A 24,679-nucleotide genomic window follows, 5' to 3' on the forward strand; every position below is an offset into this window, starting at 1 on the left:
GCCTTACAGATCCTTTCTATCAATTTGGCACTTCTTGTACATGTTTATAAACAGTTCAACTTTGTTCTTGGATCCCAGGAAGGCCATCATTTCTTTGTCAATGGAAAAGCATTAGGACATGGAGGAAGCAGAATAAGAGAAAATATGTTCTCAATTGGCAGAATTATGAATATAACCCTTTTCAGTGTAGTAGAATGAAAATGCTTCGAATCTACAAATTCTGGCTCTACATCGAATAAGTACTATGATATTCCAGTCCAAACATTAACTGGAGCAAGTTCCATGTGCTCATAGTAGAAATAAGAAGACCCAATAGCATCTTCTGGAAGTGTTCTTTGAGTTATCTGATCTGATTTGGTATGAACCCCAAAACCAATCATTGGATTTAAAAGATGAATTTGCTCATAGTAGAAATAAGAAGACCCAATAGCATCTTCTGGAAGTGTTCTTTGAGTTATCTGATCTGATTTGGTATGAACCCCAGAACCAATCATTGGAATTAAAAGATGAACTGCATGATCGTCTTCATTAAGAAGCTTCTTTTCAAGCTTCCTCTGCTTCTTCCTTTTCAAAAATCATAGCCCAAGTTTCGTCTTTGCTTGTAATTGGGGTCATTGTATAATGAATTCCTACCTTCTATTGGAAGAAGTACATCAGCAACCTTAGCCATTTGATCAGCACATATAAAATCTGTCAACTCTGCAATTGATGAATCTGGACCACATCTCTCCATGGCTATTGAAGCCTCAGCCTATGAGAATCCCATTTTTGTCAAGTATAACAGTTTATTCTCCTCATCAGAATCAGAATTCAGGATTTCCTCGATATCAGAAGAACTATCAATATCTGTGAAATCATCCTAAAATATCGCTTCATAATCAGATGAGTTTATTATCAGAATCAACATGTTGCATGAGTGTGGATTTTTCAAGAGCCTGTACCACTGTATATGTAGTCTTGCTATTGCATCAGATTACTGTTTGCATAAATTGGTTTTTCTCCCACAGAAAAGTATATTTCAGAGATGGCCTTCACTGAAAGATGATAAGCAACTGTGTCAGCCTGGAACGGATTAACAAGCTATTTTTACTGCTCTGTCCGACTAAATCCCTCTAGATACAGAAAATGGTCACCTCATTCAGAAGACACATATCTCAGACATTTTTGTTAGAATGATTGAGTACTTCTTAAATTTGTGACAACATGAAGAGAATTCCAGTTACTTGACAATACTACTGTTTAGTGACACCATAATGAGAACATTCAAGATAAACAGATTTGGGGCACGAATAAATCCACATGTACCCATAACAATGCATTGTCAAAATTAGACCTCGTGGGGATCATGACATTTCAGTTAAACAGACATTGAGAGTGAATCAGAAGCAGAATATTGAGGCATCTTGAAAGCCCATTTCAAACAGAAATATAATATTGGGGCATTTTGAAGGCTCACGTCAGTATGAATATTTGGGCATTTTTGAAGGCTCATCTCAACAAAAAGTAATGTTGAGCACACTTTTAACATCTGTATCAGCAAATGTTGGGGCATTTTAAAGGTTCTTTCAGACAGATCCATGTGGGGCATTTTGAAGGCTCAAATTAACAAGAAGCGAAGGTTGTGGCATGATGAAAACCCCTTTTAATCAAAATCAGGACTGTTGATGCATTTTGAACACTTGTATTAGCTAATGTTGAGGCATGCTGAAGGCCCACATCATCATGTGTTAAAAATCATTGACTTGAGCAGATATTTCCAATAAGACAGAAAAATATGAAGAATGAAAATGTTGAAACAATAACAGTCAATCTGACTACACATAATTGCTTCGTTCATCAAGCAGTTGCATTAGGGTCCTGTTGTTGAACAAATATTTATTCAGCAAGTATGGTTTCAAATACCCAATCTTCTTATACCATGTGTCACATGATAGTGTGTTCTTTGTTAAGCTACATCATGGTTGCATGAATAAAGATGGTCCCTTTGTAAACCATTCGATCCAAGGATCAGTTCCTCGAGACCTCGAAATCTGAATTTGGCCTTTTGTGTGTCGGTGATAATTGAAAATATTTCTTTGAGATTTCTGTCAGTTAGTTTCAACCATACTGTTGAGGTTACGAAGCTGTTTTTCACATCAGTTTTGTTTACTTGATGACATTGAAGAGAGAAGCTCATGTATATTGCTCTTTCCCGATGTTACTGGGGTTATCATTGCCAGCTAGACTGAACCGAGTTTTCATCTATTTGGTTTATCATGTGCGTTTCATCCCCAGCATCAAGAATTCTACGGATATCTTTCCATACATGGCTCTTATAGTGGGTGTGTTTCTAATTCCTACAACGCTCATTACAGAAGAAAATGTGATCAATATCACACTTACCCTTGCATGAGACAATATCAAGATCAATTGGTATCTCTTATTCAATTCATCACTAGCATATCTTGAGAATTTGATCAACTTTTTGGTCATATCAACATCTCATTTGTATTCCTATTAAGTTTTGTTCTCAAGTGGTCTTGTGACGTCATTCAAAAGCTTTGAACACTAGGCAAAGAGCTTCAATGATTGAGAACATCTGAGCAGAAACCACAGGAAAGGATGAATGTGTTGTCAAATGTTTTACGAACATCTGAGCAGAAGCCACAAGAAAGGATGAATGCGCCGTCAAATGTTTTACGAACCTGCTATTCTGATGTTGAACCAATGTTACGATCATATGGTTTCCATTTATTGATCAAGTCTGTCTTCTTCCACCCCAAGATTAGAAGTGAGATATAATGAAGATTTCTTTCCACAGAAGGGAAGCAGAAATTTTAACAACAAGAAACTAGTGGCACCAACTAAGGTTGAACGACAGGTTAAACATCTCGACATGATATGGTCCAAGTTGCCGTATTCGAGATTGGATTAGATGTGGAGATATGAAAGGAATTAAGATAAATCCTCCTTGTGATATGTTTCAAGAGTCAAATCAGAACATACTCTACTCTCCTAATTAATCCCTGCTGAGTCAAACATATCTACATCTACATTCTTCAAAGATGATAGATTCCCTTTTTAAAGATGACAGATTCTCTTTTCAAAGATGAAAGCTTTATCAGATTTCTGCACAACTCCAAGCAAAGAAAGTTGGTTTTATCCAAGACAAAATGGGGCATCAAGGCCATAGTTCTGACTACGACAAGAGTTCCACAAATGAAACAGTTCTTCTGAGACTTTCATGAAGCAAAGAAGACATAAAGATACAAGTTGATCAGATGGTTCTTCAGAAATGCAAGCTTGATAGCATAAGTTGCTACACTGATATCCAAGGGTAACCTTGGAAATGAATGATGAAGTGGAGGAAAACCAAGCTCACCACTTTGAAGTCAAATGAAGATTGCATCAACATTCATGCATCATATTTAGACATTTGCAAAATAGGAACATTTTCATTCATTTTATCCATATTGAATATTTGACAGGAATTTCAAAGATTTTAGCAAAGATTCAAATCCATCATTTAATGGATCAACATTTCCGGAAGAGTTCATAATGAGAAGAACTCATCTGAAGAAGAAGTTCATAATGAGAAGAATTTGTTCAACCTTTTGCTTGAATTCATCACTCGATGGATCAGCATTGCCAGGTCGAGTTCATAATGAGAAGAACTCATCTGAAGAAAGAAGAAGAAGTTCATAATGAGAAGAACTTGTTCAACTTTTCGCTCAAATTCATCACTCGATGGATCAGCATTGCCAGGTCGAGTTCATAATGAGAAGAACTCATCTGAAGAAAGAAGAAGAAGTTCATAATGAGAAGAACTTGTTCAACTTTTCGCTCAAATTCATCATTCGATGGATCAACATTTCCAGAAAAAGTTCATAATGAGAAGAACTCATCTGAAGAGGATGATAAGTTCATAATGAGAAGAACTTGTTCAACCTTTTGCTCGACTCTATCGCAAAAGGAGATATATCGGCATCAATATTTCCAGAAGAAGTTCATAATGAGAAGAACTCATCTGAAGAAGGAGAATAAATTCATAATGAGAAGAATTTGTTCAACCTTGCCTTAATTCATCACATATGAAGCTGAATCAACAACTCCTCTTTTGAAGATCAGTATTTCCAGAAAGAGTTCATAATAAGAAAAACTCATCTGAAGAGGAAGAAGAAGTTCATAATGAGAAGAGCTTATTCAACCTTTTGCTAGATTGCATCACAGAAGGAGATGAATTGTAATCCCCAGTGAAAGAGTTCATAATGAGAAGAACATGTTTAATTTAAAAAAAAAACTTATTATCTTTTCGTCTTTGCCCTATTCTTGTTAACACAAAAATGAGCAAAGAGGGGCAGCTGAAGATACTAGTTTTTTTTTCTTTCATCCATTTATTTTTATTTATATTTTTATTTATATTTTATTTATTATTATTATTAATAAATATGATTATTATTACAAACAGACCCATTTACAAACCCGACCCGTTTACAAGCCCAACCCGGATCCAGCATAACCCTAACAGACTAGGGTTTCTTTCTTCCCAGCCAGCCGCCCAGCATCACAGCCGTTGGATCTGGCTATGATCCAACGGTCCAGATGGTTCCAGCAGGAAACCCTAGGGTGATGATACCCTAGGGACACGTCCCAGCCGCTGCTGCTGCTTCCAGAAGACTCCACCACCACACCAACGTTCCAGCTTCAGCCACGCCCCGTTGAAGACTCCAGAAGTGCCTCGTCAATGCCCCATGTCGAAGCCCTATGGTGAGTCACCACCATAGTCCGGTGACTCACCAAAGGTCACCCCTTTGTGACCAGTCCGAGACGAACCTCATGGTGGCTATAAAAGCCACTGGTTCCCTGCAAACAAGAGGGACCAGAGGGAAGCAACCAAGATACAGAGACGAGAGAAGAGATACACAGAGAGGAGACGAACAGAGAGACCATCGACAATAATAACAGAGAACAAGACACAACAACAACAACGATATCAACCACAGCAAACAACAACCAAAAGCAAGTAAAATCAACCAACCAATAAAAGAGAAGAAGCCAAAATACTTACCAGTCGCCGGAGCCTCCACTCGTCACTGGAGAACCAAAACGTCGAAGGTGAAAATCCTGGATTTACAACGTATTATGGGGTTTTAGGTTAAAATAATGTTAGATCGAGTATTAGGACTTCTAGATCTACATTTGGGGTGTAATATTGTAAGTTCCGGCCACCACCCACGGTGGCCGGTGGCGGCGATCGGCGCCGGAAACGGTGGTCGGCCAGAAATTTTAGAAAGAAGACAGAGAGAAAATATTTTCTCTCGTCTGGAGAGAGAAAAAAAAAGAGAAATGAAAGGTTTGGCTCTTTAGAGCCGGTTTTGAACCTTTTATAACCTCATCAAAACGGTGCCGTTTTGATGAGGGATCTGTGTGTAATTAAGGGAATGGGTAAACCGTTTTCTCAGTCCTTCTGGGTTCTGTAAGTTTGCAATTTGATCACCAAAATCAATTCTTATACGTTTTAATTTAGTCTCGTAATTTTATTTTATTACATTTTAGTCCTAGCCCGTATGTTTATACATTTAGGATAAATGCTTGATTTAGTCCCTCATAATTTAATTAGTGTTTATTTTAATCCTGTATTAACATTTAGGTTAAATCACGCTATTCATACCTATATTACATAATATTAATTATGTCCATTAATGGTTTATATTTTATAATTTGATCATTAATATTATATAATAACCATAAATTTTATTATTTTTACATTTTAAGCTCATATATTATGAATATGATCCTATAGTTTTAATACTATCACTTTTAATTTCTTTCATTTTAATTATTATTATTTTTATTTTATTATTACTTTTGATATATGTTTAAATTATTATTTTCATGATTATTTTATATTATTTATTTATTTATTCTATTTGTTTATTAAATAAAAAAATCTTATTTATAAATTTAATTTTATAAACTACTTTTAAGAAAAAAATATTCATATTTTGATGTGTATTTATTTTTAATATCGAAAAAAAGCTGTCTTAAAGCACCTAGAAGTCATTTTCTGATATTCTTAAATAAATAAATATCCTATTTTTATAAATCATATATTAATTTATTTTAATTATTTTTAGATAAATGCTTTAATATTTATTTATTTTTTAATATCGAAGAAAAGAGCTGTCTTAAGACACCTAGAAGTCCTTTTCTGATATTTCTAAATAAGTAAATATCTTATTTATATATATTAATATATTTTCTTAAAATTATAAATTTGAAATAATAGGATTATAAATTAAATATATTTTAAATTTTTTATTTCTAATAATAGAGACAATTTATAATTAAAAAGTACCAATTTTGGGCGTTGTAGGGGTGCTAATCCTTCCCTAAACGTAACCGACCACGAATCCCTTTTTATTATTAAAAGAAAGAATTTTTGGTTATAAACGCAGATCAGTTCATCTTTTAACTGATGTTTTCTTAAAAACTCTGTTAAAAGATAATTCTTAGGTATTCAACCTACCTGACCCAAAAGGCCGATGGCGACTCCCAAATTATTTTCAAAACCATTTATTAACATCAATTTTCCCGTCAAGTAAAAAATTCGTGCCTGGACGAAAATCGGTTACGACAGTATGCATTTTCCATGAGCATGAGTAATTTTAAAAATATTTGTTTGTCTAACATGAAATATTATAGCTGCTGTTAAGGTTAGTGTATAATCATGTGATTGATTTGCAATAGTTGTGTGAAACGACAAGGTCAGAATTTATTGTTGCAAAGATTAATAAAACTGGATCTTTGATGCATATCTATAGTTCTTCGAATTGGAAAAGCCGAGTTTTTTGTTTGCTCATGATAATATGCAAGAATCCGGACTTAAAGCCTCTTTATAACTATTATCTTGGGAACTATAAAATATATATTGCTGGTATTTTTGTCAAGGTTATGGCCAAACACTCCTAAAACAACATACAGGCAGTCAATCTCAAGCACAAAAGTATATCCAGTTTTTGTGAATCATGATCTCGAACTCAAGGCTGCTATGGGGGACCTTCTCTTTGTCTCTTTTTTTTTTGGGGTACCTGAACTTCATATAAGAGATCTTAAATGTCATATTCAGTTTGCATATTTTGGAAGAAATATTGCCACTTGTCATTTGCAGTAACTTTTTGGAACTTGTTTCTGTGCTGTATATTTCCTCTGACTTACCGGTTGTAAATATTTTCAGGCAGAATTTGACTTTCACGGGGAGGATTGGGATTGGGGAAGCTATAACACTCAACATGTTGAGGCGGTGGGTGCATACAGTAATGATGATGGCTTGCGTCTTGAAAAATTTTTTATCCAAAAGGATAATGCAACAGTCCATGCTGATGGAACTTTGTTGGGGCCAAAAACCAATCTTCATTTTTCTGTTCTAAATTTTCCTGTTAGTCTAGTTCCTACCCTGGTACAGATTATTGAATCATCTGCCACTGAAGCTGTTCATTCTTTGCGACAATTGCTGGCCCCAATTAAGGGTATATTATACACAGAAGGAGACCTCAGAGGAAGTCTTGCAAAACCAGAATGTGATGTACAAGTAAGGCTCTTGGATGGTTCCATTGGGGGCATTGATCTTGGTCGAGCTGAAGTTGTTGCTTCCCTGACCTCAAGCAGCCGTTTTCTGTTCAATGCCAAATTTGAACCAAGCATCCGCACCCAAAATGGCCATGTACACATACAGGGAAGTATTCCTGTTACGTTTGTCCAATATAGTGTGTCTGATGAAGAAATAGGAACAGAAACAGAAAAAAACGGGACATCTTTTGTCCCTGGTTGGGTGAAAGAAAGGAGCAAGGAGTTAACTGATAAAACAAGTGAGAAGAAGACCTTCCGAGATAGAACAGAAGAAGGTTGGAACGCTCAGTTAGCTGAAAGTCTTAAAGGTTTAAATTGGAACATCCTAGATGCAGGAGAAGTTAGAATTGATGCTGATATAAAGGATGGGGGCATGATGTTGACAGCATTATTTCCATATGCAGACTGGCTTAATGGCAATGCTGATATCATGCTTCAGGTGGGTTAACTAAAGAAGGTTCTTGTTATCTTAACACTTACGGCAAACAATTCGCATAACATTCAACCAACAGTAATTTAGTAGTATCTCTCAATTGTTTTCATGTCTTGTAAACCAGGTTAGAGGCACTGTTGAACAACCTGTGCTTGATGGATCTGCATCATGTAGATGCTTAATTTGTCTGGGAAGTTAAAAACCAGAAAAAAAAGATAGTGGGGAAATAACTACCAGAAACGTGGGACATTTAACCACTAAAAAACGAGAGCATTAGGGGGGGGGACACAATGAAAAAGAAAGGGAGAACCAGTGAAAAGAAAACCAAGGAAAAAACACAAAAAAGAAAAAAACGACCAGAAACGAGGGGGAAGCAGAAAATTGGATTAACTATCAGCGATTTTGCAGTATTGAGAGAATACGAAAGGAAATCGCAGTGTAATCATACAATTCAAAAATAGATAAAGCAATAAAGGTACATTTCTCCTAGGGTTCTTCTCCAATTTTCTTAATTTTCCAGTTCGTTCTTTTGTTTTATGCATGTGTGGTTGTTTTTAAAATTAAAATGTTGAAAGGGACTGGGACTTACCTATACTGCTCGAGCCTAAGAAAAAGAAGGAGTCTCGTCGGCTTCATTTGTTCTCTGTGTGGGTTCAGTAGTCAATAAAAAGTGTGAGATTTAGTTTAATAATACCAAAATAAAGAAAATAAAGAAAGGAAGCGAGGCAGTACCTTAGGGTCGAACAGTAGAGATCAGAGTGTAAGGGTCTCGGGGTTGAGAGTTTAGGTTTGTTTGAGGTTTGCCTAACTGTCGAGATTAACTAGGGTAGATTTAATCTTCATCGGAGCCTGCGACGGCTTTGTGTGGTCGTGGGTTCGTAGGAGGGGGTGAGAGGCTCGGTGGCGTTCATGGATCGAAGGTAAGTATAAGGATTTTGGCTCTCGGCTAGAGTTATGTGCGGCCAAACCCTCGTCGGGTTTAGATGGTGTTCTCATCGGAGTCGAGCGTAGGAGAGGGTGAGAGGCTTGGTGGCGTTGGAGCTTCCTTAGGCTGTGAAGGCGGTCGTGAGTGAGGAAGAAGGGACGGTTGAGAGTGAGAGAGAACGTGAGGGATTTGTTGGGTTTAGATATTAGGGTTTTGTTTTTAGGTTAGATTTTATTAAAGTATTAGCTGAAACGCCGTCGTTTCAGCCGATACTTTCCTAGTTTTTATTTCTGACCCAGTATTCTGCACACATTCCATTTCGGTCCCCAAAATCAGGCATTTCGATCTTTGTTGTTATTTTAATATGGTCTCTTAATTTTAAACGTTTTATATCTTAGCCCAGAATCATGTTAGAGCCATTTTCGTACTGTTTTTACCTTGGTTGTGTAATTTACGGAACTTTTATTTTGGTCCTGGAACGAATCTTTTGCACCTTATTAATTTTGTCTTCATATTTATGAGCGCTTTTCATTTTAGTCCTGAAATGTTTTTATGTTTTATTTTTGAAATGTAATTTGTAATTTTGGTTGTTTGACCATTTAGTCACTTAGCATGTTTTTTTAATTTAATAGTTAATTCCTATTTTGCATGCTTAGTTTAATTTTATTTTATTATGGTCCTTCATGGTAAGTTTGAATGTGAAGTCGAGTTATTAATAGTATGTTTTATTGTATATATGGTTTTATTCTAATGTATGTTAATGTCGTAAATACATGTTTTTTTTAGATTTAGAAGTTTGTTTGAGCGCATGGCATATTTTAATTAGTTTTTGCATGACATTATTTTGTATAATATACATGATAATCTCATTTGCATAACTCGACATATTACATAATTAGATTAAGGGTAATGCCCTTTTAATTTAAAATTATTGTAAGTGGGCAGTCATAACTGATTTGAGGTCCGCTTTTAATGATTTTAAATTAAAAGTGTATCCCGAAAGTGAAACCAAAAAATTTTGATTCGTCACCTAAAATTTGGGAACGAAAGAAAAAGAAATGTTCGTTTATTTAAATATATCGAGAAAAGGTTGTTATATCTTTAAGATCTGGTCTCGATATTTGTAAATAATCGAACATTCTTTATCTTTCTAAAATGACTCGGTAATTTTAATTTAATTCGTTTGAGTGTTCTTGAATGTTTTAAATTTACATTTTTGTTTTATGGGATCAAAATTCAAATTAACTTCGAATTTGTAAAGTTCATTGCAAAAACGTTAATTAATCGATTAGGTACCGATTTAGGGCGTTGTGGGGGTGCTAATCCTTCCCCACACGTAACCGACTCCCGAACTCGGACTTTGGTAACGCAGACCTCAATTTGTTGTTTTAATAAAAATTAATTTTTATTTAAAATAACAAACATTTTTTGGGTGCCCAATCACACCCTAATCAAAGGTTGGTGGCGACTCTTTGAACTATATTTTTTCGATCATAAAGGAAATCTGATTTTTTTTTTGAAACGAAAGGTTTTTAAATCGCATTTGTTTTTAAATTAAAAATCAATTGAAAGAGGTAAATTAAAAATTAATGTGTTTTTAAAATCTCACATTTTCACCATTAAGAAAAAATCGTTTCGACAGCTTGGCGACTCCGCTGGGGACCTTTTTTAGAGAGTCAAGCCGATAGTCGATTAATTAATTGTCTTTGCAATTGAAAATTACAAATTCGTTTTAATTTGATTTTTGATCCCTTGTTTGGTTTTTAATAAGTTTTGTTTATATTTTGATTTTTTTTAATTTAATTCGATTAACAATTAAATAGTTGTACTAATCTGTTTGCTAATGGTTTCAGAATAATTGTTTGTTTTAGGAATTGATTTTGAGTGTTTTTTGATTGTTTTTTTGCTTTTCCTCACACACTGCACAGCTGCATTATCATAACATGAGCTAAAACCCCGCTCCGTCCTATTTAAGTAGGAGTGAGAGACTATGCCCTCGTGTGGTTTTCACCTCCGCATGGGATAGTGGATCGCTCCTGGAGCTCACGCCTTATGGTCCTCGTGATGGTAATCACCTCCGCATGGACATAAGGAGGTGTGTTCCCTCGAAATTGAACTCGATCCCCTAAAGCCTGTGATGGGCCAGGATTGAGGGTTCGGCAGCCCAATGGGGCACCGGCAAGGACAATTCGAGAACCTATTACTTTAGAAACTAACCCAGCATATAGTGAACGTAGAGCCTGAACTTAGGTTGAACCAAACCCGAGCCTTAACAATCCCGTGAGGAGGGTACACAAGGAAAAGCTTTTTTGAGTCATTTATTTTTGTTTTTTCGAATAAATGCATACGAATTAGATATCATGCGGTTAGGTTTATTTTTCGAACAAGTATGTGAATTAGATATCATGCGGTTAGGTTTTCTTTTTGTGAATAACGAGGCATGGGGTAGATATCATGTTGGGTAGGATCTGATAAAGCATGATTGGGTAGTCAGCATATGTGGGTAGGATTTTTGAACAAATTATTATCCTGAATTAATTGCTTCATGTTTACTAACTGATCTTTTGTTGTTTTTGCCTCGTTTCTTTTCTGTTTTGTATTGCATTGTCCATTACATGGTGTTGATTTGGGGTTGATGTCCATATAGAAGGCCAGTAATATGGAACGAACGGTTCAGAAAGAGGTTGAGGACAATGCAGATGTTCTGAGGTGGTCGGAACAGTCCCAATTGACCAATGGAGACAGCGTGATGCCTGGATACGTATCGGAGTTATTTGGTTATACTCACATCAACGTGCGTCAGAATGATCTAAGTGAGCTAAAGGAGATATGGGGAAGATGGACAGTAGCCGATAAGGAGATGTTTTATCAGTTGTACGGTGATATTCCTTATCTTCTGGATGTTTCTATTGACCGAAATCTGTTTAGAGCATTGGCACAGTTCTGGAACCCGGCTTATAGCTGTTTCACATTTGGTAGAGTAGATCTGACACCAACAATAGAGGAGTATCAAGCATTGGTCCGTTGTCTGAGGTCCCAGATAGATAGAATATATACCAAGTTGCCAGTCACTCATTCATTTAAGAAAAAATTACTATTGATGACCGGAATGAGTGAAGATTGGGTAGTCAGAAACATTAAGAAGAAGGGAGACAGTGAGTGCATCTCTTGGGCTGCTCTGAAAGAAATAATTGCTCATCATCCTGATAAGAGAAAGAAGCTTGACTTGTTTGCTTTAGGGATTTATGGGCTTGTTATTTTTCCAAAAGTGCTAGGATATGTAGACGTATCAGTTGTTGACCTGTTTGAAAGATTAGACAAGCACGTGGATCCTGTTCCAGCTATTCTAGCTGAGACGTTTCGGTCTTTGAGTTCTTGTAGACGTGAGGGAGAAGGACGCTTTATAGGATGTGCGCCTTTGCTGCTAGTGTGGATTCTGAATCATTTTAAACATGTTGAAAGAGCACCAGGACGAGTGTTTCTAGAGGGGTTTTCGCCTTTGAAAGATTTTCTTTCTAAAGAGTGGCCTGGGGGTTTTACTGAAGAAAAATGGATGGTCATCTTCAAGGATATCAGAGATGGAGATATTTTGTGCCGAGCTTCATGGAATACCTCTTCGGATATACTTTACCGATGTGGAGAGCGAGATTAGGTTCCTTTGCCAGGTATATGGGGTTCTGTTGGGTATGCACCGTTACTAGTTTCCAGACAGTATGGGTCAAGGCAGTTCATTCCAGCCACATGGGACTTGGTAGGGTCGGATTTTGCATTCAAAGGAGATCAGTATAAGGGTAAAGTTAAAGGGGTTGCTGAGGCCTGGAAGCAAACTCGTCGCGTGAATTTGTTTACCTATGATCTCGAGTTGTCTCAAGAGTACGAGCAGTGGAGAAGCGGTCGAGTAAATGACAATATCCCGATGGTGAATCCTGAAAATATTCAGCCGATGGAAGAACAGTTGAGAGTGGTGCCATCTCCATTAGAGTTAGCCAAGCGCGATTTCGAAGCAGAACGGAGACAATGGAGAATGACTTTGCAGAAGCTAGAAGATGAAGTGTATCAAAAAGGATTGGAGATTGACATTCAGAAGAGTAGAGCAGATCGAATTGAAAAAGTAGAAAAGCAACTTCGGCTAGACTTTGACGATCTTCGGTCAACTTATCAGCGAATGGTAAAAGCTCAAGTAGGTTCTAGCTCGAGTAAGTCTGTCGAATTGAGGCAAGAGGTGGCGAGCCTCAAAAGAGTAGCCGGAGAGAGTCAAGAAGAGCTCAAGCAAAACAGGCACCAAGTTAAGATTTTATCGAAGGAAAATGATTCTTTAGAGCAGCGGTTACAAGAGAGAGTCAAGCCCAGAATGAGAAGTTGAAGGAGAAAATTCCAAGTTTAGAGATTGCATTACGACGATACCGAAACAAGGAAGGTAGCTCGAGCCAGGGAGAGGTTGAAAGTCTGAAAAAACAAGTGAGTGAGCTTGAAGCCATGGTTCAAGATTTTCAGAGGCAAGCAAGTGAGCTATCGATAGTTCCCTATGAGGGGGATATACAGTGGCGTTTTCGGTGGGAGCGAGCTCAGGCGAGAGTTAAGCAAATAGAGGATTTTATTGCTTGTTACCTAAACCACGCGCGGGGAATAGCTCAATATTTGGTCATTCTATCTGAGGAAGCTGCTGATGTGACTGAAGAACTGGATCCCGAGGCTGAAGAAAACCAGAAGATCGTGGAGTTGCTAGCACACGTACAAGAAATAGGAGAGATGGTGCAAATTTATTTGTGATATGTTTCAACTTTGTAATTGAACGTCGTTCTAATATAAAGAGTTGTTCTAAGGAGTCGTTCCAGGATCAACACCCTGCATTTTGCATATGCATTTTTAATACATTTAAATTTTTACATAACATTTTATTCATTCATAATCATATGTTTCATATTCATTAATAAATATCAGCGATAACAAAATGACTCTGTGACAGAGTAATACTGGAAAATCCCAAGTATATCTACAGAACCAGGAAGAAAGTTATGGAAGACAAACTTGCCCAAATTGAGAAGGCTCAGTCGGAGTTACAAGATAATATCAAGAAAATGCAAGAAGATATGATGAATGCCCAAAAGGAGATGTTTGCCAAGTTTGCGAGTATGTTGGATGGAAGAAATCCAGAACATGGGAAAAGCCCTATGCCAGAAGGTGTAACTGAAGACCCACTTCATCATCCAGGGTTAACCCCCAGAACAATCTCAGAATGTTCAAGTGACCCCTGTTCATGTCAGGAAGGTACACATTAATCCAGTCGGTGCTTCTGTTAACGTACAGCCTGGATCTAGTTCATATCAGGAAGAACATCAATATCATCAAGTTCCGGACCTTGATGAAGAAGCCAAGAAGGACCAAAACAATCTGCTGGAAGAGAAATGGAAGCAGTTAGAAAGAGAGGTCAGAGCCATGAAGGAAGATACCAGTGTCTATGGATTTGACGCAAAGGAGTTAAGTCTAGTTCCCGATCTGGTCTTGCCTCCAAAGTTTAAAGTTCCTGACTTTGAAAAGTTTGATGGTACCAGGTGCCCCTCTGCACATATCACAATGTTTTGTAGGAAGATGACCGGATATATAGGGGACGATCAATTGTTGATACACTGCTTTCAGGAAAGCTTAACTGGCTCGGCAATCCGGTGGTATAACCAGCTTAGTAAAGCTAATATTAAATCGTGGAAAGACTTGGCTAAGTCCTTTCTTGAGCAATACAAACATGTAAAAGATGTTAGGCCAAACAGAATGATGTTGCAAGGAATGGAAAAGAAGTCTAACGATAGTTTTAGACAATATGCTCAAAGATGGAGAGATGTAGCGGTGCAAGTCCACCCGCCATTGGAAGAGGAGGAAACAAATATGCTTTTTGCCAACACCTTAAAGGCTCCTTTTTTCTCGCATCTTATCGGTAATCCTTATCGAAGTTTTGCTGATGTGGTTACAGCAGGGGAAATGATTGAAATGGCGATTAAGAGTGGAAAGCTCGAAGGAGGAGAGTCTAGTAAGAGGCCACCAACGAAGAAAAAGGAAAGCGAAGTCAGTAATGTGAGGCAGTACGATTCTAATAACATCACTGTTTCCCGTCCTCAAGGAGCAAGGTCATCAACACAAAATGACAATAGACAAGGGGCAAGGGACCAGAGGAGAGAGAGGCCTCAATTTGATCCAATTCCAATTACTTATAAGGAATTGTTTCAGATTTTGTATGATCGGCATGTGGTTTCACCATATCACGTGACACCAATGCAACCTCCTTTTCCAAAATGGTATGATGCTAGTGCTCAGTGTGAGTACCATGCAGGGAACTCTGGGCATTCCATTGAAAATTGTACTGCTTTTAAGAAGGTTGTCCAAGCTTTGAGAACGAGGAATGTCATCAACTTTGGTGACAGTGAGCAGCCAAATATAGCTCAGAATCCGTTGCCAAGCCATGCAGGGGCAGGAGTTAATGCAATTACTGAAGAGAAAGGAAAGAGAATTGTAAAGAATGTTAGTGAGGTGGTATCACCCATGAGTTGGGTGTGGTGCCAGATGGTCAAGGTAGGATTGTTGAAGCCCCGTTTGATGGGTGAACAGTTTAACAGTGGAGAGGTGTGTCAGTATCATAACAGTGAAGGACACAGTATTCAGCAATGTCCTGATTTCCTATCTTTGGTACAAGACATGATGGACAATAAATAAATTGAGTTCTTTAGAGAGATTGCTGAAGAAGAGGAAGCGGAAGTTTGCGCTTCAGAAGGATCGTCTAAAGGGGTATACAATGCCAGTTGTCCTCTAATTATTACTCCCAAAAATCGAGTTGCTGAGAAAGTAGCCCCGAAAGTGGTTATTACACCTCCATCTCCATTCCCATATCGGGATAATAAACAAGTGCCTTGGAGATATGATTGCCAGATGGGAGATGTAACAAAAGAGAATGAGGAAGTAGATGAGGTGGGACGCTTTACTAGAAGCGGTAGGTGTTATTCTCTTAATCCACCTAAAGAGTCTGAGAAGAAGGTTGCAGTTGATAAAGGGAAAAAAGTGGATGTGCAGATAGAAGAGGATAAGCCTGTTATTAATGAACCAGTAACCGAGAGTGAAGCGGTAGAATTTTTGAAGTTTCTGAAACACAGTGAATACAGTGTTGTGGAACAGTTACACAAGTTGCCTGCCCGTATTTCTGTTTTATCATTACTTTTGAGTTCAGAGGCCCATAGGAATGCTCTGTTAAAGGTTTTGAACCAGACTTTTGTTCCGAAAGAGTTGCCCATTGAAAAGTTGGATCGGTTAGTTTCCAATATACAAGCTGATAATTTTTTATCTTTTTCTGAGGATGAGATCCCTTCTGGGATGATTGGTAGTCAGAAGGCTTTGCACATTACAGTTAAATGTAAAGGGTATGTGTTGTCCCGGGTCTTGGTTGATAATGGTTCAGCTTTGAATGTGATGCCTTTAGTGACTCTAAAGAAGCTTCCATTAGATAGTACACTTATGAGAACCTGTCAAAGTGTGGTTCGAGCTTTCGATGGGACTAAAAGAGAAGTGTTGGGTAAGATTGATGTTCCTCTGAATATTGGTCCAGCAACTTATGAAGTAGAATTTCTCGTAATGGACATTATGCCTACGTACAATTGTTTGTTGGGAAGGCCTTGGATTCATCAGGCCGGTGCAGTTCCGTCCACATTACACCAGAGACTGAAATTTGTGATTGATGGAAGGTTGGTATGTATTCATGCTGAAGAGGACATTATTGCTTCTGTTTCTACTACTGCTCCGTATATTGAAGTTGATGAGCAAGCCGTCGAGTGTTCTTTCAGATCGTTGGAATTTGTCAATGCTACGTTTGTGGCCGAAGGCAAGAAGATACCAAAGCCTCGATTGTCAGACTGTACCAAGATGGGGCTTAAATTGACTCTTGGAAAAGGAGCAAAAGTTGGAAAGGGTTTAGGCCGACAGTTACAAGGACCGGTGAATCCCATATGCCCTATTACTAAAAAAGATCGATTTGGTTTGGGATATCAGCCAACTTCGAGGGATAAGGTGAGGGGAATTAAGAAGGGCCAAGAAATCAGAAAGGCCAGATTGGCTGGTGAAGACCTTAGCTGGGAACCCATGACCTTCCCGCCATTGAATAGCATTTTCATGTCTGGGGGGCATATGTTTCAAGGGAATTCAAGGAACACTGAGACGATGGTTGAGAATGCCTTGGGAGATTTAGGCATTAATGTTATAACTAATGATGAATCCGAGGAAATGAGAGCTATGGGCATTTATTCTGCACCACCGGGCTTCGTGTTGAACAATTGGACCGCGGAAGAACTGCCTGTAGTTTACAAATCTGTTACAGAGTAATGCACTGGAACTTTCTCCCTGTTGTTCATACCCTGGGGCAATAGGCGATTTTATGTAAAGGGTTAAGTTGTTTGTTTTCTTGCTTTCAATAAAGGATGCATTCTGTTAGTTCCAAATGACAAACATTTTCCCATTCATTTCATTCATTCATTCTTTGTTGTATATATGTATGTATTTATTTCTTTTTATTTATTTATATGGGAAAAGATCCTCCCATATGTATATATGTATATATATCTTCTCTTTCATTATTTTTTTCAGGAGCTCAGATATCAATAATATGAATGCTAATGACTCTGACCCGGAGATTGATTTCGAGAAGCCTATATGTCAAGGAGAAATCGAGGATTTGTGATGATGATGAGGGATGTGAACTACCTTCTGAATTGCTGAAAATGGTGGAGAATGAAGATAAGCAAATTTTGCCTCATAAAGAGTCTACTGAAAGTTTGAATTTGGGGACGGATGAGGATAAGAGAGAAATAAAGATTGGTACCACTCTGTCAGTTGGAGGTCGACATGATTTGATAGAATTGCTTCAGGAATACAAGGATGTGTTTGCTTGGTCATACGAAGATATGCCGGGTTTAGATACAGAGTTGGTTGTTCACAAATTGCCAATAAAGCCTGAATGTAAACCGGTACAACAAAAACTGAGAAGAATGAGACCCGAGATGCTGCTCAAGATTAAAGAGGAAGTGAAGAAACAAATTTGATGCCGGGTTTCTTAAAGTGGCCAAATATCCTGAATGGGTGGCTAATATTGTCCCAGTACCGAAGAAGGATGGGAAAGTTCGAATGTGTGTTGACTACAGGGATCTCAACCGAGCTAGTCCAAAGGATAATTTTCCCTTGCCACATATAGATACGCTAGTGGATAATACTGCTGGAAATTCTTTGTTCTCTTTTATGGATGGTTTCTCTGGCTACAATCAAATTAAGATGAACCCTGAAGATATGGAAAAAACAACATTCGTTACCATGTGGGGAACGTTTTGTTATAAAGTAATGCCGTTTGGACTGAAGAACGCCGGGGCAACATATCAAAGGGCCATGGTGACGTTATTTCATGACATGATGCATAAAGAGATAGAAGTTTATGTCGATGATATGATTGTCAAAGCTAAGACAGAGGAAGAACATATTGGGAATTTGAGAAAGCTTTTTAAAAGACTAAGAAGATGCCAGTTAAAACTCAATCCAAATAAATGTACTTTTGGGGTGACATCTGGGAAGTTATTGGGATTCGTAGTAAGCCAAAAAGGAATTGAAATAGACCCAGATAAAGTAAAGGCTATTCAAGACTTGCCAGCCCCACGAACACAAAAAGAAGTCAGAGGATTTTTGGGGAGATTGAATTATATAGCTCGGTTTATTTCACAGCTGACGGAAAAGTGTGATCCCATATTCCGCCTTCTTCGCAAGAATAACTCAGGGGAATGGAGTGAGGATTGTAAAAGAGCTTTTGAAGCAGTGAAAAGATATTTGTCGAGCACTCCGATTTTAGCACCACCCATCTCAGGCAAACCCTTGATTCTGTATTTGTCGGTTTATGAAAATTCAATGGGATGTGTGCTGGGGCAACGTGACCAAACTGAGAAGAAAGAAAGGGCTATCTATTATCTCAGCAAGAAGTTCACTGAATATGAGACAAGATACTCACCCATTGAAAAGTTGTGTTGCGCTTTAGTATGGGCTACCCGAAGGCTTAGACAATATATGTTGTATCATACTACTTGGCTTATATCCAAGCTTGATCCTTTGAAATATCTAATGGGTGTGCCTGCATTATCTGGAAGATTAGCTCGTTGGCAGATCTTATTGTCCGAGTTTGACATCCAGTATGTAAACCAGACGGCAATTAAAGGAAGTGCTATAGCGGAATTCATTGCAAGCAGGGCTTCAGAAGAATATGAGTCGTTGAGCTTTGATTTCCCGGATGAAGATTTAATGGCTATTTTGGTAGAAGAAGTAGTTGCATCCACTAGCAAATATTGGAAGTTGAACTTTGATGGTGCTTCAAATGCCTTGGGACATGGAATCGGGGCAATTTTGGTCTCACCAGAGGGAGATCATTATCCTTTCACCAGTCGGCTTAATTTTGATTGTACTAACAATATGGCTGAGTATGAAGCTTGTGTTCTGGGACTTAGAGCTGCTGTTGAACACAAAGTAAAAATGCTCAAGGTGTATGGAGATTCAGCTTTGGTAATATACCAGCTCAGAGGAGAATGGGAGACAAAAGATCCCAAGCTTGTAGAATACCGTAAGTTGGTTATGGAGCTTATTGAAGAATTTGAAGAAGTAACTTTCAATTACCTCCCCAGAGAAGAGAATCAAATGGCAGATGCTTTAGCCACACTGGCAGCAGCGTTTAAGATGAACGAGCATTCAAATATGATGCCCATTGAAATGAAAGCTTATGAGTATCCAGCCCATTGTTTTAATATTGAAGAAGAAGAAGATGGAAACCCCTGGTATTAAGATATCTTGCAATATATAAGGTATCAGAGTTATCCAGAACAGGCTACTGAGAATGATAAGAGAACCATTAGAAGAATGGCATCAGGATATGTGCTTGATGGTGAGACTCTATACAAGAAAAGCCTGGATCAGGTTTTGTTAAGATGTGTGGACGCGAAAGAAGCCAAATTGATTCTTGAAGAAGTGCATGAGGGAATATGTGGTACCCATGCTAATGGGCATGCTATGGCTAGGCAGATTATGAGATTTGGTATTATTGGTCAACTATGGAAATAGACTGTATCAATTATGCCCGAAAATGTCACAAATGTCAGATTTATGGAGATAGGATACATACTCCTCCTCATCCGTTGCATGTAATGACACCTCCGTGGCCATTCTCAATGTGGGGCATGGATGTTATTGGACAAATTTCGCCCAAAGCTTCAAATGGTCATCGCTTCATTCTGGTAGCCATAGATTATTTCACCAAGTGGGTAGAAGCAGCTTCTTACGCAAATGTTACCCAGTCTACAATATGTAAATTCTTGAAGAAGGAGATCATTTGTAGATATGGTTTGCCAGAGAGGATTATCTCCGATAATGCGTTGAATTTAAATAATAAGATGATGGACTCGGTCTGTAAACAGTTCAAAATAAAGCATCATAATTCCACCACTTATCGCCCAAAGAAGAATGGGGCAGTAGAGGCGGCCAATAAGAACATCAAAAGGCTCATAGAGAAAATGACTGAGACCTATAAGGATTGGCATGAGAAGTTGCCCTTTGCTCTGTTTGCTTATCGAACTTCAGTACGGACTTCAACTGGGGCAACTCCGTTTTCTTTGGTTTATGGGATGGAAGCTGTCTTACCTATTGAGGTGGAAATTCCCTCACTTCGAATTTTGTCAGAAGTGAAGCTCGATGAGGCAGAATGGGTCCAAGCTAGGTATGACCAGTTGAATTTGATTGAAGAAAAGAGATTGAAAGCTATTTGTCATGGTCAGATGTACCAAAAACGTATGATACGGGCACATGGTAAGAAAGTTCGCCTTCGAGAATTCCATGAGGGAGATTTGGTGCTTAAAAGGATTTTGCTTATTCAGAAGGATTTCAGAGGAAAATGGATGCCCAATTGGGAAGGACCTTATGTTGTCAAGAAAGCCTTTTCTGGAGGAGCTCTAGTCCTAACTGAAATGGATGGATCAGAATTACCATATCCAGTGAATTCCGACGCTGTTAAGAAATATTTCGCTTGAAGAAGAAAAAAGAGAAAAAAATGAAAAAAATGAAAAAATAATAATAAAAATGAATAAAAAAGAGAGAAGAAAAAATGGAAAATGGAAGAAAAAATGAAAAGTGAAAAAAAGAGAAATAAAAGGAGGGTTCAAGACGAAAACCCGAAAAGGGCGTCTTGGAACCAAAGGAGGTCTCAAGTTGAAAACCCGCAAAGGGCGACTTGAGTTGAATTTGAAATTCAGAATTTGTGCATAGTGGAAGGTTCTGAATTAATTTTGAAAGTGGAAAAAGCTCCTGATATGGATAGTAACAATGACAGTTGGTGATCAGGGATGAGACTAAAGATTAATGAGTCTCGATTGAAATAACTAGGAGAGATATTGAATGCACATGAGATTCAATACTGGTTTAGGGCATCCAATGATAGAGATTTGGGAGTTTAGAAATAGCTTCATACTCTTAAGCATCACAATTTTGAAGATCTTTTTGACAGAAGCTACGCTCGAGACATTCTAACGGCGTGCCAGTTCAAAAGCATTTGCATTATTGATATTTGAAGACGCCTACTCTTTTGTTCTTTTACTGTTTCCAGTTAAAAGTTTGCCATTTAGTTGCCTAAAATTCTCTGTATTTATATAAATAAAGAGATGTCTTTTCTTGATAATTTCCCTTTTGCAAACATCTTATTTTGAAAGGTTAAAACATATGGCTTAACTTGAAGTACATGAGATCATTTTGTATTATTGTGCAAAAGGTTTTGGAAAATGCAGGTATTCTGAAGTTGACAATGGTTTAAACATGTAAGCTTGTGTGGCCATGGGAAACTAAAATCCTCAAATTCAAAGAAAATCTCAGCCATTAAAAGATGACCCAATGAGGTTACCATTAATCAAGAAGTTGGTCATGGGTACTGACGGGTTTCAAGAAAAAAATAAGTCAAGGTACTATTAAGGCAAGAGATATGGAATTGAGAGTGTCAACTGGGGTGAACTGGTCAAACGTTCTGTGCCCAAGATGAAGCCGAGTTCCATCGAGATCAAAGGAGATAGAGTTCCTTCGAAGAAGAAAGTGCATCAAATTGCATATTTGCATACATTTAGGCATGAATAGGATCATGACACTCATAATTGCATGATGACTTAAGCATTTGCAGGTTTCCCAATGATAGTTGAAGATTGAAGAGTTTGAAGCATCAAGATGAAGATAATTGGTCTTAAGATTTTGACAAGAATGTTGTTCAGACGAAAATTGAGTCAAAGCAGATTCAAATATCCAATGGCTTTCAGTTTGACCTTCAAAATAAGTAAATTTAAGCCTTCACGAAAGAGCAGTGAAGCAATTAAATCTATAAGCCTTCACGAAAGAGTAGTGAAGCAAACTCGTTTGTTGAAGATTGAGTCCTATACTCTCTGAAGGAATAGGGAGCGGACAAGTTCATTGAAGATTGAGTCCTATACTCTCTGAAGGAATAGGGAGCGGACAAGTTCGTTGAAGATTGAGTCCTATACTCTCTGAAGGAATAGGGAGCGGACAAGTTTGTTGAAGATTGAGTCCTATACTCTCTGAAGGAATAGGGAGCGGACAAGTTCGTTGAAGATTGAGTCCTATACTCTCTGAAGGAATAGAGAGCGGACCCGTTTTGTTGAAGATTGTTTGAGTTCTATACTCCCTGAACGGATAGGGAGCGAACACGTTTGTTAAAGATTGAGTCCTATACTCTCTGAAAGAATAGGGAGCGGACCTGTTTATTGAAGATTTTTCGAGTTCTATACTCTCTGAAGGAATAGAGAGCGGACCCGTTTTATTGAAGATTGTCCAAGTCTTATACTCTCTGAATGAATAGAGAGCAGACACATTTTATGAAGATTGCTCGAGTCTTATACTTCCTGAAGGAATAGGGAGCAAGCTCGTCATTTGAAGATGTTTCAAGTCTCATTTATCCTGACGTAACATTCTCAGGACCAGACAAATTCAATCATCTTTTGATCTTTGCTCTATTCTCGTTACACGACAATGAACAAAGAGGGGCAGCTGTAGATGCTTAATTTGTCTGGGAAGTTAAAAACCAGAAAAAAAAAGATAGTGGGGAAATAACTACCAGAAACGTGGGACATTTAACCACTAAAAAACGAGAGCATTAGGGGGGGAACACAATGAAAAAGAAAGGGAGAACCAGTGAAAAGAAAACCAAGGAAAAAAACAAAAAAAAAAAAAAAAACGACCAGAAACGAGGGGGAAGCAGAAAATTGGATTAACTATCAGCGATTTTGCAGTATTGAGAGAATACGAAAGGAAATCGCAGTGTAATCATACAATTCAAAAATAGATAAAGCAATAAAGGTACATTTCTCCTAGGGGTTCTTCTCCAATTTTCTTAATTTTCCAGTTCGTTCTTTTGTTTTATGCATGTGTGGTTGTTTTTAAAATTAAAATGTTGAAAGGGACTGGGACTTACCTATACTGCTCGAGCCTAAGAAAAAGAAGGAGTCTCGTCGGCTTCATTTGTTCTCTGTGTGGGTTCAGTAGTCAATAAAAAGTGTGAGATTTAGTTTAATAATACCAAAATAAAGAAAATAAAGAAAGGAAGCGAGGCAGTACCTTAGGGTCGAACAGTAGAGATCAGAGTGTAAGGGTCTCGGGGTTGAGAGTTTAGGTTTGTTTGAGGTTTGCCTAACTGTCGAGATTAACTAGGGTAGATTTAATCTTCATCGGAGCCTGCGACGGCTTTGTGTGGTCGTGGGTTCGTAGGAGGGGGTGAGAGGCTCGGTGGCGTTCATGGATCGAAGGTAAGTATAAGGATTTTGGCTCTCGGCTAGAGTTATGTGCGGCCAAACCCTCGTCGGGTTTAGATGGTGTTCTCATCGGAGTCGAGCGTAGGAGAGGGTGAGAGGCTTGGTGGCGTTGGAGCTTCCTTAGGCTGTGAAGGCGGTCGTGAGTGAGGAAGAAGGGGACGGTTGAGAGTGAGAGAGAACGGTGAGGGATCTGTTGGGTTTAGATATTAGGGTTTTGTTTTTAGGTTAGATTTTATTAAATTATTAGCTAAAACGCCGTCGTTTCAGCCGATACTTTCCTAGTTTTTATTTCTGACCCAGTATTCTGCACGCATTCCATTTCGGTCCCCAAAATCAGGCATTTCGAGCTTTGTTGTTATTTTAATATGGTCTCTTAATTTTAAACGTTTTATATCTTAGCCCAGAATCATGTTAGAGCCATTTTCGTACTGTTTTTACCTTGGTTGTGTAATTTACGGAACTTTTATTTTGGTCCTGGAACGAATCTTTTGCACCTTATTAATTTTGTCTTCATATTTATGAGCGCTTTTCATTTTAGTCCTGAAATGTTTTTATGTTTTATTTTTGAAATGTAATTTGTAATTTTGGTTGTTTGACCATTTAGTCACTTAGCATGTTTTTTTAATTTAATAGTTAATTCCTATTTTGCATGCTTAGTTTAATTTTAATTTATTATGGTCCTTCATGGTAAGTTTGAATGTGAAGTCGAGTTATTAATAGTATGTTTTATTGTATATATGGTTTTATTCTAATGTATGTTAATGTCGTAAATACATGTTTTTTTTTAGATTTAGAAGTTTGTTTGAGCGCATGGCATATTTTAATTAGTTTTTGCATGACGTTATTTTGTATAATATACATGAT

The 24,679-nt window shown here is 37.9% G+C and overlaps 1 protein-coding gene across 1 annotated transcript in view; it reads left to right on the top strand.

The window, feature by feature from the left end:
* The window catches only part of LOC120201104 (protein TIC236, chloroplastic-like), a 54,134-nt gene that overhangs the window by 25,149 nt on the left and 4,306 nt on the right, over nucleotides 1-24,679 (top strand). The window contains 2 exon segments of the mRNA XM_039201777.1: nucleotides 7,217-8,047; nucleotides 8,166-8,206. Coding sequence (XP_039057708.1) covers nucleotides 7,217-8,047; nucleotides 8,166-8,206 — 872 coding nt within the window.

This window comes from Hibiscus syriacus, unplaced genomic scaffold (assembly GCF_006381635.1).
Source record: "Hibiscus syriacus cultivar Baekdansim isolate YM2019G1 unplaced genomic scaffold, ASM638163v2 tig00006991_pilon, whole genome shotgun sequence".
Lineage (NCBI taxonomy): Eukaryota > Viridiplantae > Streptophyta > Magnoliopsida > Malvales > Malvaceae > Hibiscus > Hibiscus syriacus.